This window comes from Austrofundulus limnaeus, unplaced genomic scaffold (assembly GCF_001266775.1).
Source record: "Austrofundulus limnaeus strain Quisiro unplaced genomic scaffold, Austrofundulus_limnaeus-1.0 Scaffold513, whole genome shotgun sequence".
Taxonomy (NCBI): Eukaryota; Metazoa; Chordata; class Actinopteri; order Cyprinodontiformes; family Rivulidae; genus Austrofundulus; species Austrofundulus limnaeus.
In genome coordinates this window covers 366,231-381,663 of record NW_013952915.1, presented here as the reverse complement: position 1 = coordinate 381,663, position 15,433 = coordinate 366,231, and the positions used below count along the sequence as shown (strand labels likewise).

The 15,433-nt window shown below is 44.3% G+C and overlaps 1 protein-coding gene across 1 annotated transcript; it reads right to left on the bottom strand.

Annotated features, from left to right (window-relative positions):
- Positions 1–225: 225 nt before the first annotated feature.
- On the bottom strand, positions 226–14,898 carry slc12a1 (solute carrier family 12 member 1). Its single transcript, XM_014025978.1, has 26 exons — positions 14,498–14,898; positions 13,878–14,012; positions 13,480–13,555; positions 12,567–12,662; positions 11,184–11,323; positions 10,999–11,109; positions 10,812–10,923; positions 10,608–10,735; positions 10,452–10,536; positions 10,196–10,353; positions 10,011–10,118; positions 9,806–9,929; positions 8,452–8,553; positions 8,145–8,300; positions 7,963–8,062; positions 7,721–7,832; positions 7,411–7,551; positions 6,302–6,408; positions 6,148–6,230; positions 5,788–5,907; positions 3,854–3,982; positions 3,054–3,165; positions 2,889–2,975; positions 2,678–2,813; positions 1,097–1,164; positions 226–1,004 (listed from the first exon to the last, which is right to left on the bottom strand). The coding sequence occupies exons 1-26, from the start codon at positions 14,753–14,755 to the stop codon at positions 869–871; spliced, it is 3,120 nt and encodes a 1,039-aa protein (XP_013881432.1). The 5' UTR covers positions 14,756–14,898; the 3' UTR covers positions 226–868.
- Between the last annotated feature and the right edge of the window lie 535 nt (positions 14,899–15,433).

Sequence of the window (15,433 nt, the reverse complement as noted above, 5' to 3'; positions counted from 1 at the left end):
TGGGGGAGTGCCACACTGGGGTACTTTAGTTCTAGAATAACACTATTAAGCCAAAGATGTGACGATGCAGGTTCTGACTGCAGGATTACAGATGATGATGATGATGATGATGATGATGTATGTGAATGTTTGTAAAACATTGAAGTTTAAAAAACATCAACAAAGATCTGTCCCTGGGCCTCAGGCTCAGATCCTGGAATCGTCTGTAAATATTTTACTCACATCTTGAACCAAAAGAAAATCTGTTTTTATTCTTTATTACAGTTTTTAACAACACTATAATTCTATATAAATAGAATCACAGAAAAATCACAAATTTACAAATAAATCTTCTCACAGTATTTAGTTTTTCTCAGTTTTCTTTAAACAGATGTGTTATAGTAACATAAAATACAGAACAAGTAAACAAAGCTTGAAGCACTCGGTGAGGAAGAAGAATGTGTTTAAAACAGRAAATTAAAGCGTTTTCCCTCTGTGCAAAAACTAATATTAGACAAAATCATACTGAGAATCATTTCTATAAAACAGGCTTTCTGTTTAAAATCTACAAGTTTCTGTCTGCAGTTGTTTTACAGAGAATGAATGAATGAATGAATGAATGAATGAATGAATGAATGAATGAATGAATGAATCCAGCAGCAGTTTATCCTCCCTGCAGAGCTTCCTGTTGAGATGTTTGAAGCGTCTCAAACAGAAACAGCTCTAAAGAACTAAAATCACATTTTAAACAGGAACATTTTTATTCTAAAAAGGTTTTTTTTACTGTTTTGTGTTTTTGTTAAAGTCTAAACGTCTCCTGGGTCTGGGTGTCAGTCCTGCAGTCTTTCCAAACCCWCTTCCTGTCCTCCTGCGTGGTGTGGAGAACTGCTCAGGAGTAGAACGTCAGCACGCTCTTGTGGTTCCCTCTGATGAGCAGGGTGGGAGGAAGGTCTTGGGTCAGAACGTCCAGCCAGGCCATGTAGAGGAAGTCAGAGATGGACTCTTTACGAGCGATGGGCATGCTCCTGCAGAGAGTCCACACAACCAACAGTGAATAACCTGAGCTCTGTCTTTAATCCTGCTGCTGCCCTGGGCTCAAACAGCTGCACACACTCACACTACGACCAGGTTGGCTGACTTGGAGTGTTCCTGCAGGAGCTCGTTCAGTCGGACCTGGAGGTTCGTCTGTAAAACAACAACAGGTTTCATCATCTCGCTGCCACGGCTCATCATGTAAATATACGTCTGTGACATCTGAGTGAAGCTGTAGAGAAGTGATGTCATCAGCAGCACCAGCTGCTGCAGGCTCAGTCTCAGTWCAGTTTGATTAAGGAGGAGGGTTTAGTGTAAATCACACGTCAAAGTGAAGTCCACAGGCCAAATGTGGCCCGCCACTGCATTTTATGTGGTCYACTTCAATGATCAGTTAATGTCATAAAATAAGTTGCTTTAAAATTGGTATTGACCATAAACTACATCTCCCATAATGCACGTCAATTATTTTACCCACAGAATGACAGAATCCCACCACTAGGTGGAGCTGCATCGGGTTCTAAAGTACCAGGCCCGATACTTGTGGCTGCAGCCCAGTTGTACTGGGATGTGGGAAGTTCACATTTACAGAATCACATTTACAGAATCACATTTACAGAATAACTTCCCACTGGGAACTCCCAGTGAAAGAGTGGGAAACTCCAAAATTCAAGATGGCAGCTCAACTCAACAGTGAGGAAAGCTCTCTTATTTTACTTTTAGTTGTATTTATGTTTAATTTATTTCACATTCAGGAGCGTTTTAACTAAATGTTGAATTTAAATGTTAAAAATATTAAATCCTAAATCTAAATGTTTAAATCTAAATGTAAAAGTTAAACCTTAAAGTTGGAAATTCACATTTAGGGATTTTGGAATGGAATGCAGCCTTTGCTGTTAGTGCTCGGCTCATGTTATGATGTCATCATCCTGAGACWACAGCAACCGCTAGCTCCAATGCAGTTAAAGATTCCCTACATGATATCAAACCTGCAGTTCTGTCTGGTGTCTGAGCTGCGCTTCAAACTGCTGGACCACAGGGAGACATTTTGAATTTAGATTTTAAATATTATCTTCAGCAGAGTTAGCAGAATTAGCAGAAGTTAGCATCAGATAACCAGGATGATGTCATCCTCCTGTGACAAACAGGCTGCTGCTAACTCAGCTGAAGATAATATTTACAATCTAAATTCAACTTGTTGCTAAAAACATTTAATTTTACACTTGGCCTCATACATACATATAGTACTGTTCAGTGTTAAACATGGTAAACACTGTTTCCATGCAGGAAACACCAGGTAGAGCTCAGTTAGTGTTTGATAGCGGAGCTCAGGAATGTGAAGAGAACCAACCAGTCTGGCTAATGAAAACCATGGTTCTGATGTGGCTCTCAGTGGAGGAGTGTGACATGCCTGATCCAGGTCAGAGGGTCTACCTTCACCTGATCCAGGTGAGAGGGTCTACCTTCACCTGATCCAGGTGAGAGGGTCTACCTTCACCTAATCCAAGTGAGAGAGTCTACCTTCTCCTGATCCAGGTGAGAGAGTCTACCTTCACCTAAACTAGGTGAGAGGGTCTACCTTCACCTGATCCAGGTGAGAGGGTCTACCTTCACCTGATCCAGGTGAGATGGTCTACCTTCACCTAATCCAGGTCAGAGGGTCTACCTTCTCCTCGAAGCTGCTCAGTTCTGTGTCGCTGATCTTCCAGGGGTTCTCCTTCTTCAAGGCTTCAGTCTGAAAACTGTCTTTAGAGCCTTCATGGAGGCGGAATGGCTCGATCATTTCGTCCAGCTTCTTCAAACTGAAGGAGASGAATGAAGACGAGCAGTTTAATAAGAGTTTTATTCTTCCAGCTGGTTAGTTGTTAGTTGGTTACCTTTCTGCTCGGGGTTTGATGTGAAGGTCATCGATGACGTTAATGTCGCTACACTTGATTCTGAATTTCTGGAGCAAAGACTTCATCCTGAAAACCCAAAGGGAYAATATTTCACGTTATCTGGGGTTTTATCTCTGGTGACGTTGAGTGAAAGCTGTAACTCACTCGTCTCTGTCCAGCTCGCTGCGTTCAGACTGGCCAGCAATGAAGATCCTGAGCTTACAGTCCTTCCACTTTTTCCTTGTGGTCAGGATGTAGGGCAGCAGCAGGGTGAGGCCTGAGGAGCACATGTAGGGTTTAGTGGCCAAGTTTTAAGACAGAGATAGAAGACAGGTCTGTCTGGATTAACCTTCTGAAGGGGTCAGTAGGTGCAGGGGTGCTGATTTTGTACAACCATAGTGAGAGAGAGCATAAATACCCACTAAGTTGTTTTGCAACTGAATCTCAAGATGAGATATTTGCAATCCACCAGTGTGTGGCATCTCTCAAAGACCTTTGTTGTACATAGAAGGAAATATCCATCCTAACAGATTGACAGACTGTAGACAGGCACGGGAACTGATAAATGACCCAAATCTAAGGTTTGGGAAAGTTTTTATTGCCCTGACAAGGAAAACACTTAAGTACACAAGTTGGAGTCCCAACTGGACACAATCTGCTCAACCACCACAAAATGGTGATGGGACTCCATGACAATGGTATGTGTGATGCCTGTGGCGTTGAACTACAGACTTCTTTGCACTTCTTAGGCCACTGCCTGGCTCTGAACAGTCAAAGTTAAGGAATTCTTACAGACACCTTTATGGATCCTGAAAAGCTCATAACATTGAGTGTTTCTAACTTTGCATCCTTTAACCGAGGGACGAGAAGGTTTGAAAAAAGATCAGAGACTTTTGGGGCGAGCAATGGGCCCACTTAGGAGGCCCATCATCACCCCTGAGCTGTATGTATATTTCTGAGCCTACCTCCATCATCAAACAGCCACCAAACATCGATGGTGCCTTTAGGCTGCTTCTTCTTGAACTGACTGCTGGCCTCCATCAGCCTCTCGTTCAGCCTAGCCATCTGCGGGGGTGGGGGGCCGTTCATGGACACTGAGGGACACAGAGACAGAGACAGAGTTAGACCTGAGGGACAGACACCAGGGCCTGGAACAGACCCCAAAACTACTCAGGTCCAATTAAGATGTAGATGATCCACTAACGAGTGTCCCCGTCCTGCAGAGACACTGTGGTGAGACAGACACAGAGATAGGAACAGGTACAGAGACGGGGACAGGGTTAAACCTGAGGGATGGACATCAGGAACTGGAACAGACCCCAAAACTCCTCAAGTAAATTAGGATGTAGATGATCCAGTAACGAGTGTCCCTGTCCTGCAGGGACACTGTGGTGAGACAGAGACAGAGACAGGGACAGGGACAGGCCATCAGAGGAGTCAGATGCTTTTTGCTCTCTCTCCTGAACCTGTCCCTCCTTTCCTGCTTCACAGCTTTTTCAAGCCTTTCTTCTACCTATCATCTGAAAGCAAAAGGATTTATGGATCTGGTCAACTGGTCTCTGAAGGTAATCAACACTAATTTTTCCACACTGAGGTTGGAGTGAGGGGAACGTAGCTGTCCCAGTGGAATGGGTGCTGCTGTTTGGGTCAGTGATTCTTGGGGCTGGAACCTGATCTGTTTGGCACTGCTTTCCATTGAAGACGTGGAAGATTTGTATATATTTGGATTTATGATAGTTGGACTTGTGCTGATTGGCGGAGGCGGATTTCTGGCTTATCGGAAAATGAAAGCAATCCTGACAGCAGTCCGGGCCTGTGAGAARCTGTCAGAAACCTTGGATAGAATCTCCCGTACTGGAAACGCACAGACTCAGATGTTGGGGGAGTTAAGTCACAAACTGGATGTGATTCTGACGAGAATCAAAGCTCAGCAGTGTGCCCATGAGGAGTAGGATTACACCTGGGTGAAGTTTCAGATGGAAAGAGGCGCGGAGGTGATGAAATATGGAACATTCAGCATTTTTTTGCCATAGAGATGCAGTTAAGACTGTAAAGCGGCAAGAAATTCGAGGCCGCTTGTCCCAAAACAATTGTGTTYATCTTTTGGATCCCAGAAACTGCTAACCTTGGTCGGTCGGCAGGTATCAAAACTTCCCTGGAAGGATATGTCAACAAAGGCTTGATTCCCCCCTCTCCCTCTCCCCGCATCATCAGAGTGGGACCAGTCTGAAGGCTGTGGTGGTGGTGAGGGAGGAGGGGGAAACTCTGAACTCTTGTAAACTGAGCTTGGGAAGGAAAAATCTGGTTTCTGGACTCTGACAGGTCTTGGATTGGTCCAGCATGGAGTATTAACCTAAAACGTCACTGGTTCCACTGAATCCCGCCCCCATACCATGTGTTTGATCCCCAGCCCCCTCCCCTCCTTAGCCGTCTTGCTCTTGCGAGTCATTTTTTGTGCATATGATTCTGTGTTTATGAGTAAATGTAGGATCAGAACAAAATTTTAAACTCACCTATCCCATTGTGTGTTTTATTTTGCCAGCTGCTAAAGGTAGCGCGACCATGTTGCACAAGACCTGTGCATCCGTTTCCCCATGTTTGTCATGTGTGTCTTTCTTCGAACGGGTGTTTTTAACTGCAATTTTGTTCTGCATTGCATCTTTGATGTTGTGTGTGAATGACAATAAAGCTGATTCTGATTCTGACAGGTACAGAGACAGAGACAGGTACAGAGACAAAGACAGGTACAGAGACAGGGACAGATACAGAGACAGACATGGACACAGGTACAGAGACAGACAGGTACAGAGACAGAGACAGGGACAGAGACAGACATGGACACAGGTACAGAGACAGGGACAGACAGTTTAAACTCCATCAGCTGATCTGCAGGTCTTACCTCTGGTCGTGAGGACTTGTTGAGATGAGTTCCTGGACTTCCTGAAGAGGCCCTTTGTTTTCCCTCCATTGGCGATCATCTCGTTCTCCTTCTGCTCCTTCGCCGCCTTCAGCATTTCCTCTGAAACACAACCAGCTGAGCAGTCAGAGGCTGCGCTCGTCCAGCAGTCAGAGTGATGAGAACTAAATTAAAATTTGGACTGATTGTTTCTACATTGTCCTGTCCTTCATTCACCAACACATCACAGAGATTATGTTGCTTCTGATGTCTCACTCTGAATGAGTGTTTAGAAACATTTTGTTTATATTATTGAATAAACAACAGCTGCTGTCCTCGTGTGGAGGGACACCTGAAACGGACCTTCTGCCTGGACCAGATGGGACATGTCCAGTCCCTGGTTCATCCTCAGCATCACCATCCCGTACTCGAAGTCAAAGGCGTCACTGCGACAGAGAGAAGCACGAAACCTCAGAGCGGTTCTATCAAACAGCTTCCAGGTTTGTCTGAGACTTACTGCAGGACTCCCACATAACTCTGCACCTCCTCTGCTCCCGCCGTCCTCCAGTTCTTCTTGAAGCCCACCATCAACGTGTTGGGCTTCATACGGCCGAGACCAGAGGCCTGAGGGCAAGAGACAAACCTGAATGAGCCGAGAACCTCCAGAACAGGAAGTCTGGGACAGAACTGTTCAGGGACCAGTTTGTTAAGCAGTCCAGTTTTATTATGTTCTTATCTCAGAGAATGATTGAGTCATAAAAATGTTTTCCTCCTCGTTAACGCTCTCCTCGTTAACTCTCTCCTCGTTAACTCTCTCCTTGTTAACTCTCTCCTGTCTGCTACCACATCAGACCCAGGTCCTGACAGAGTCCATCAGAACAGGTCATCCATAAGACCAGCTTCTGATAAGAGCTGCAGGTTAAATTTTAATCAAGTCAAAACTTTACTATTGTTTTTATCTTTTTTACAAGATTTAATTAAACTACAGAGTCTGACCGCCGAATGACAGCTGAAGTTTGATGAACAAGATAAAACTGAGCCTTTAAACTTCAACGTAGAAGAATGTTAGTTAAAACTGGCAGAATGTTTGCTTAAAGTAGCAGAATAGTAGCTAACATTAGCAGAATACTAGCTAAAGTAGGAGAATGGTTAGTAAAAGTRGCAGAATGGTAGCTAAAACTAGCAGAATGTTATCTGAAACGAACAAAATTGTAGCTAAAACTAGCCGAATAGTAGCTAAAGTAACAAAATGGTAGCTAAAACTAGCAGAATGTTAGCTTGAAGTAGCAGCATGGTAGCTAAAACTAGCAGAATCGTATCTTAAACTAGCAGAATGTTAGCTTAAACTAGAAAATTATTTTTAAAAGTAGCAGAATGGTAGCAAAAGTAGCCGAATGCTAGCTAAAGTAGAAGCATGGTAGCTAAARCTAACAGAATGTTAGCTAAAATGACCAGAATGTTAGATAAAACCAGCAAAATAGTAGCAAAAGTAGCAGAATGTTAGCTTAAACTAGCAGAATGGTAGCTAAAACTAACAGCATTGTAGCTTAAACTATCAGAATAGCAGCTAAAGGATAATCAGAAGAAGAGTAGCTGGTGTGATGCTGACTCAGCGATCAGGCTCACCTGCATCAGGGTCTCACTTCCCTCTCTGAAGTCGTCACAGGCCACAGCAGCATAAAAGGCTTTACGTTTGGTTTTATTGAGCCACAGTTGGTTCCTCTCCATCCCAGCGTTCATCTCCAGGAGAGTCTCTGACCTCGGGCCCTGAGAGGGTCACAAAACAAGACTTTTTAAAGTCTGAAGTTTGATCTGTGATGTTCAGAAGAAGTGCCGATGTCAGCACTCTGAGCAGTTTTAATGAGCAGCTCTTCACTATCAGACCAGGTTCAATAGAAGAAAGCAGATTTCTGAGAACAGTCGGATTATGACCTACAACAAAGACTTCACAGGTCAGGCAGAGTCCATAGTTCTTGGTCATGGAGTGAGCCAAGTCCAGGAGAGCCGGTCTGGTCTTTGCTGACCCTGTTAGAGCCAAGATCTGTGGCCTGACAAACAAACAAAAACAAATAACTGCTACAGTTATGAAGAATAATTTTTAAAGAAAACAGGGCTTGATCCCAGAGCTGGTCTGGTCCTCACCAGGTTTTAAAGGTTCAAACCTGACCCGGTTCTTACCTGAAGTTCTTGACGTGGTCTTCAACACCAGCCAGAGACAGAGCGTTGCTGACTGCGCTCACGAAGGTCACGGCCTGCGTGGATGAGCCCCAGTTCACATCTGCAGGTGAACCCAAAGGTTAGACCCTCCCACAGGCAGGGACCACATTAGGACCACGTCAGGACCTTGTAAAGGAGCTTACCTGGTTTCTTCACGGTGACGTAGACGTAGAGCAGGATCTCGATCCCATATGTGAGCAGAGCAGCCCACCAATTGATGACGAACATGACCACACAGCAGAGCAGAGCCCCCAGTAGAGACAGCCACATGTTGTAATATTTATACGCTGGCCTCCAACCTGAGGACAGCAGCAGAGGACAGAACTGAAGACAGGACCACCAAGAGTCCACGAGTCCTGAAAACCACTCTAAAGACCTGGATTACTGTCAGACGGTGGTTTTACTAGATTCAGAGTCTGCAGGTTTCACAGACGGCTGTCAGAAACTCACCTGGAGACCTGGCGTAGGATGCATGGAAGCAGGAGAAGTTGATGAGGGCGTATGATGCCAGGAAGAAGTTGGAGATGATTGGAGCGATGGTGTTCAGGTTACCTTCAAAGAGCAAGACCAAAGATTTAATCAGAGACAAGTCTTCATCTGACACAGCTGCCGGATCAACCAGGGACCTTTTAGGTAGAGTTTGCATGTTCTCTCTGTGCATGTGTGGGTTTTCTCCTGTTTCCCCCCACAGACCAGAAACATGACTGTTAGGTGTTAACTCTAAACTGTCCCTAGATGAGAGAGGAATGGTTGTTTGTCTCTATGTGTCCCCGTGATGGACTGGAGACCTGTCCAGGTGTCCCTGTGATGGACTGGAGACCTGTCCAGGTGTCCCAGTGATGGACTGGAGACCTGTCCAGGTGTCCCCGTGATGGACTGGAGACCTGTCCAGGTGTCCCCGTGATGGACTGGGGACCTGTCCAGGTGTCCCTGTGATGGACTGGAGACCTGTCCAGGTGTCCCTGTGATGGACTGGGGACCTGTTCAGGTGTCCCTGTGATGGACTGGGGACCTGTCCAGGTGTCCTTATGATGGACTGGAGACCTATCCAGGTGTCCCTGTGATGGACTGGAGACCTGTCCAGGTGTCCCTGTGATGGACTGGGAACCTGTCCAGGTGTCCCTGTGAAGGACTGGAGACCTGTCCAGGTGTCCCTGTGATGGACTGGGGACCTGTCCAGGTGTCTCTGTGATGGACTGGAGACTGGTGACCCTGAAAGGAAGAAATGGGTAAAGATGATTGATGTTCATGAAGAACAGAGACTGAGATCTACAGACGGATCGGTGCAGGTTCTGCAGGATTGTGGACTCTGTTCTGGTTTGTCTACGTTCCTGTTCTCACCTATGCTTTGAACTCTGGGTGGTGCCAAACAGACCTCAGATCCTGGACATCCAAATCCAGTTTTCTCTGCAGGGTAGCTGGACTCTCTTAGAGACAGGCTGAGAGGTTCAGTTCTCCAGAAGAGACTCAGAGTAGATCTGCTGCTCCACATCCAGAGGAACCAGCTGAAGAGGTTCATCTGGTCAGTATGGACCCTGGATGTCTCCAGAGGGAGGAGTTCTGGAAATGTCCAACTGGTAGGACACCCTGGAGAGACTTTTAGTATTTCTCAATTCATGGTGTGCAGCCAATGTTGGCCGCATTTGTCACTGGGGACACCTTGGAGTCCTCCCAGAAGATGTGGAAGAGGAAAGAGAGGTCTGCACCTGCTGTTCCTCTGACCCGGTTCCAAACCAAGCCTCAGATAATGGATGGATTTTGGTTTTAGGGACAGTCCRTGTTTGTTAATCAGAGCTGAACTCACCAATGAGGATGAAGGCCACAGAAATGATGAAGGTCAGGATGTAACCTCGGATCGGCTCATTGTTCTTGCCGTGTCCTTTGGCGAAGAAGTAGAGAGCTTTATAAATGTTGTCTTTGCACAGAGCCTGAGGAAGAAACACCGATTGAATCAGAGGTGCAGCAGGTTTTACGTTTTCCTTCCACCCGGGTCACATAAACCCACTTGCCTGGAAGACTTTGGGGGCGCTCACGAGAGAGGCCAGAGCCGAGGAGAGAGTGGCTGAGAAGGTTCCTGCGATGATGAGAGGTCCAAAGCCGGACACCATGGTCATCACCTGGACCATACGGGATCAGAACCAAGCATTAAACATTCAAACTTTTAAAAACTTTTCTCTGCAGGTGAGTTTCATACCTGAAAGTTGTTCATCAGGCCAAATTTACAGGGTCCTGTTTCGCAGGACGTAAAGTTGTAACCAAGTTCACAGGCGGACACAGCAGAACCATTACAGGGAGAACCGGGAGTGACCAGGTCCGTTGTGTTTCCTGTGGCGTCTCGGACAGTGGTAGCAGCTGGACAGTTAAAGAAAGAAAAGATTTGTTGTGGGTGAACATCTGCCAGGAGAGGTTCTRTTGGTTTGAGCCAGAAAACTTTCTGGATGTTTCCTTACCGACACAAAGGGCCACTCCCAGGTAGGTGACCCCCGTGATCAGGATGGCCAATAGGGTACCTTTGGGGATGGCAGCCTGGGCRTCCTGTTGAATACCAAGGGTTAAACACAAACCCCCAGTCTGAACTGAGACCATACTGCTAGGTCACATTTTACCCGTAAGTCTCCGGAGATGTTGGCTCCGGCCAGGATTCCTGTCGCCGCGGGAAAGAAGATGGCAAACACCGAAAAAAAGGTTTCGCCGTCTCTAAAAGCTGGCGTGAAATTTTCCCTGAAGATGTTGGCTGTAAAAAAAATCAAACAATATTAATAAAGGCAGATAAATTAGAATATATTTAATGATGTTTGTATTAAATTTACTTTGATAACTGAAGAAGCCTTTAGATTTCTTATCTTCGGTTGCAGGAATAGCCGTTCCTACAAACACGTTCACTATGGCCACCAGCAGGATGACCAGCAGGACTATCTGGGCCTGTCAAAACAAAGAACAATCCAGATTAAGGTTCATGTTACACCCAATCAACAGAAAGCAGAACCTTCATTTCACCTTTGCTTCCCACTCCATTCCAGCAACAGAAATCCCCAGCAGCAGCACGACGGTGATGCAGCCGATGATCCTGATGTCGTTTATTTCGTCCACCATCAGCGAGGCGTGCTCCTGAGGACAGACAGGAAGTTAGGCTAAACGTACGGTAGCGTGCACAAATCTTCATCGATCACCTTCAGTCACACCTTCAATAAATCCACCACGGTCTCTGCAAACCCCACCACATACATGGCTACAGCCACGGCGTTGGCAAAGGCAAAAATGAGCCCAATGGACCCCCCGAATTCTGGTCCCAAACTGCGCGAGATCAGGTAGTAAGCCCCTCCTGAAAGAACATTAGGAACACAGTTTACATGCTTGTTAATGCTAACGCTAATTCTGCTAATGTTAAATATACTGATGCTAATGGTAATTCTCCAACTGCTAAATGTACTGATGCTAATGCTAATTGTGCTAATGATAAATATACTGATGCTAATGCTAATTTTCCTACTGCTAACTGTACTGATGCTAATGCTAATTCTGCTAATGCTAAATATACTGACGCTAATGCTAGTTCGGTTTGAATGGTGAAAATGTGCAGATGTTAATGCTAATTCTAATTCAGCTACTTTTAAATGTACTGATGCCAAAGCTAATTCTACTTTTAAATGTACTGATGCTAATGCTAATTCTGCTACTGTTCATGTTAATTTTAGTGATTCTGATTGAATATGCAAATCTTAGTTCAAGCTAGCATTCTACTCAATTTAGCTAGCCTTTTGATGCTTTCAGTTAGCCACTTAACTTTTAGATGTAACTTTTTAAACATTCAAGTTGTTTTTTTTTCTGCATAAATGTAAATTCTCTAGTTATAATGGACTTTTTATGGTACAAACTGTTTATAACAAACATAAATCACAAGAAGAAGAAGAACACTGGTGAAATAAAAGAAYGTGAAGTATAAGGTGAAAATTATTTTTAAGATAGTTTTGCAGAAATCAAAGTGAATGAAAATATTATTTGAAGTAATTGTGTCATTTTGCTCTGGAGTTTGAAAGTCTGGATTTAGAAAAATTAGATGGATTTAAGCCTGGATTAATCTGAGTAAACTGCTTTAAAATAATATTTACATTGAAAGTTTTTGCTCCTGTAATGATTGTAAAACGTAATGATCGTTCTGTAGACAGTTCCCATAGTAAAGTGTGTTTAAATGTTGGGTAATGTGCAGCAGAATCATGTTTTGTCAGAAATCTGTTAGAGTTCATCTGAAGGCTGATATCTGTGGTGGATGATTAATCCTCACATCACTGATAGATTGATTTTATGTCAGGCTGAGCTGTAAAAGGAGGAGTGAAGTATCCCGAGGTGATATTCAAGGTTCTACAAACTCTGTCCTGAAAGATTTTTCTGTCAGAGTGAATGTGACTCCATTATCTCCRTTATCTGACACCATCTTTTCATAAATAATCTTTCAGCGGCAGCAGGTCATAAACGAGATTCTGTGATGATAGTTCAGTCGATATGTGTGTTCATTATCCTGGCTGTAACTGTGGAGCTGTGACCCGAGACTGGATGTTCTGACCCACCTCCTCGGACCACTCCGTTGGTACAGATGGCCGACATGGAGAGGCCCGTGATGGTGGTGACCACACAGCTGAGAGCGATCACCACGATTCCCAGACCTGAAAACAAACATCAGTTACTGTCAGCATTTACAGCTTTGTTTCATCTGAACAGAAAGTCACATGACCTATTTTAGCTATGCAGGCCTTGAAACCTTCGGCTCATTGGCTGCTGTCATTTTGGTTTTACTAGCTTTAAGCAACTGATCTGCTTGTTACAGCTCTAAACAACCARTCTGCTCATTTTAGCTGGTGCCTATAGTCTTGATCATTTTAGCTTTCAGCTTCAGTTTTGTTGCTTTTAGCTACAGCTTTGTTGATTTTAGCTGCATTTTTGTATATTTTAGCTACAGTTTTGTTGCTTTCAGCTTCAGTTTTGTTTTGTTTTACCATTTTTTTTGCTTTCAGCTACTCTTTTATTGATTTTAGCCACAATTTTGTTGCTTTCAGCTACTGTTTTATTGATTTTAGCTACAATTTTGTTGCTTTCAGCTACTGTTTTATTGATTTTAGCTACAATTTTGTTGCTTTCAGCTACTGTTTTATTGATTTTAGCTACAATTTTGTTGCTTTCAGCTACTGTTTTATTGATTTTAGTTACAATTTTGTTGCTTTTAGCTACTATTTTGTTGTTTCAGCTTCAGTTTTGTTGCTTTTAGCTTCAGTTTTGTTGCTTTTAGCTACAGGTGTTACCTTTTAGCTACAGTTTTATTGATTTTAGCTTCAGTTTTGTTGATTTCAGCTTCAGTTTTGTTGATTTCAGCTTCAGTTTTGTTGCTTTTAGCTATAGCTGTGTTACCTTTAGCTACAGTTTAACTTCCTGGTAAAAGTTGCAGTATTTAAAGCCGATGTTTGGGATGCGTCTCGTTGGACTCACCCCAGCCGGCCTGACCGAAGACCCAGGACAGGCGGATGAACAACATGACCCCCCAGATGTTCAGCATACATCTCACCTGTGGACGATAAAGGAAGGGGTCAAAGGTCAAACCTGAAGCCCCTCCAGCAGGGTTTCCCAAAGTCAGGGTCCAGACCCCACTGTGGGTCATTGGAAAAACAAGGGCCACAGATAAACTAAATTATTTGTGCAAAATGATCATTATTGGCAGTACTTTACCAAAGAACAAATCCAGTTTCATAAATAATATTRTAAGTCTTAAATCTGGGCCTTTGTTTGGAACTGTGGTGGGCTACGATTGCCGACTTAAATCTGCATCATTTGGAGACCCGGACCTCTGCTACTGATCTACAGAGTCCTGTTCAGGGAGCCAAACTCACCAGAACTCCTCTGATCCAACCAAACTTGATGGCTCCTTTGTTTTCAGGAACAGCTGACTCCAGGTCGTCTGTGGGGGTCCCATTGCTGTCCTCCCCATCGTCATCCACCGTCTCAGGAACATCGATGGCTCCGTTCTTTGGGGAGAAATTCAAAAGAGGCTCAGAGGAGAAACTAGAACAGTTCTGGAATGACTGCAGGCTGAGCAGAAGAAACCAGAGCAGTTTGTCCCGTAGAGGACATCTGAGGTCCTGTCTTCTGTGAGACAACTAAGACTTTAGGAGGATGGTGAAAAGCTTCCTTCTTTTTCCACACGTCCATCTTTGGTGCCATAGTTTCATCTGTCTGATTGATCAAAGATTATTTCCTTCAGCTCCTGTTTKAGCAGATCTTAGTTTTATATTCACACATTCAGAAGCARCTCTTTAATCCACGCTGTAAACCTGACTGACCTTTGACCTCCTGTCTGTGGGAACGCTTGATAAAACCAATAAAAAGCTCTGAGGTKTTCTTCAAATAACTTCTTATCTGTGTTCTCCTTCAGTGTTACTGGTTCAGAGATAAAGAGATGAAATGGAAGCTCTGTGAGGTGTTTTAATAATTAAACTTTTCCTCCACTCACCTTCTGGAAGACGTCGTGCAGCTCCTGCAGGGACGGCCTCACGGCTCGCTGTCCGCTCACGCTGCCGGCGTTACGGTAAAAGTCAATGTTGGGTACCCGGTCTAAGGTGTCGTGACCGAAGGCGCTGATCACAGAGGGCCGGACATTCCGGTGGTCCTCGTTGGAGAAGTTTGTCTCCTGGTAGACCGGAGGGTCATCCAGGGTGGGATCATAACTGGAGTTAACGTGCCCGCCTCCATTAGACTTGATCCTCTCCATCACAGATGCAGCAAATGATTCTCAGCGTCAACAAAGTCAAATATCTGAGCACGTTTGAGCCTTTCAGACATCCAGGAGTTTTAGATCTGAGGTCTTTGTTGATCTATAGATCTGCTTCTGCTGAGCTCAGATTCTCACATATGAACTTGGTGTTTGTCCCATCAAACYTCTGCTTTTATATTCAGGGTCATTCATTGACTGACAGCTATTGGTCAGCACTTTGGATCAACCCTCAGAAACCCAAGGAAGGGGTCAGATATGCCCTCCATCCCAGGGGCACAAAGACATTGCTTAACCATTAACCAGGTCATAAATGGCAGAAGCAAGATAAAGGTGCTCATTGCCTGAGTTCTGGAGAATTTATTACTAAAATTATATTCTGAAGTGTACATGTTGTTCTGTAACTGAGTTTATAAGGAGTCTTTCCTCAGATCTACAGGTGAATCAACAGGAAACAAACGTGTGGAGGTTTCCATCAGAACAAAACACAAAGAACAAAGCAGGAAAAGTTTCAAGGTTTTATTGTGTTCATGATGCAAATGACCAGACCACAGAGGAAAATCTGCAAAATCACAAAGCCCAGACTCAGACTGAAATACTGCATCGATAAATGTTCTGTGATCATATTTGAATGAATTTGTTTGTGACAGCAGAACGTTAGCCAACACTGGAGCAAAG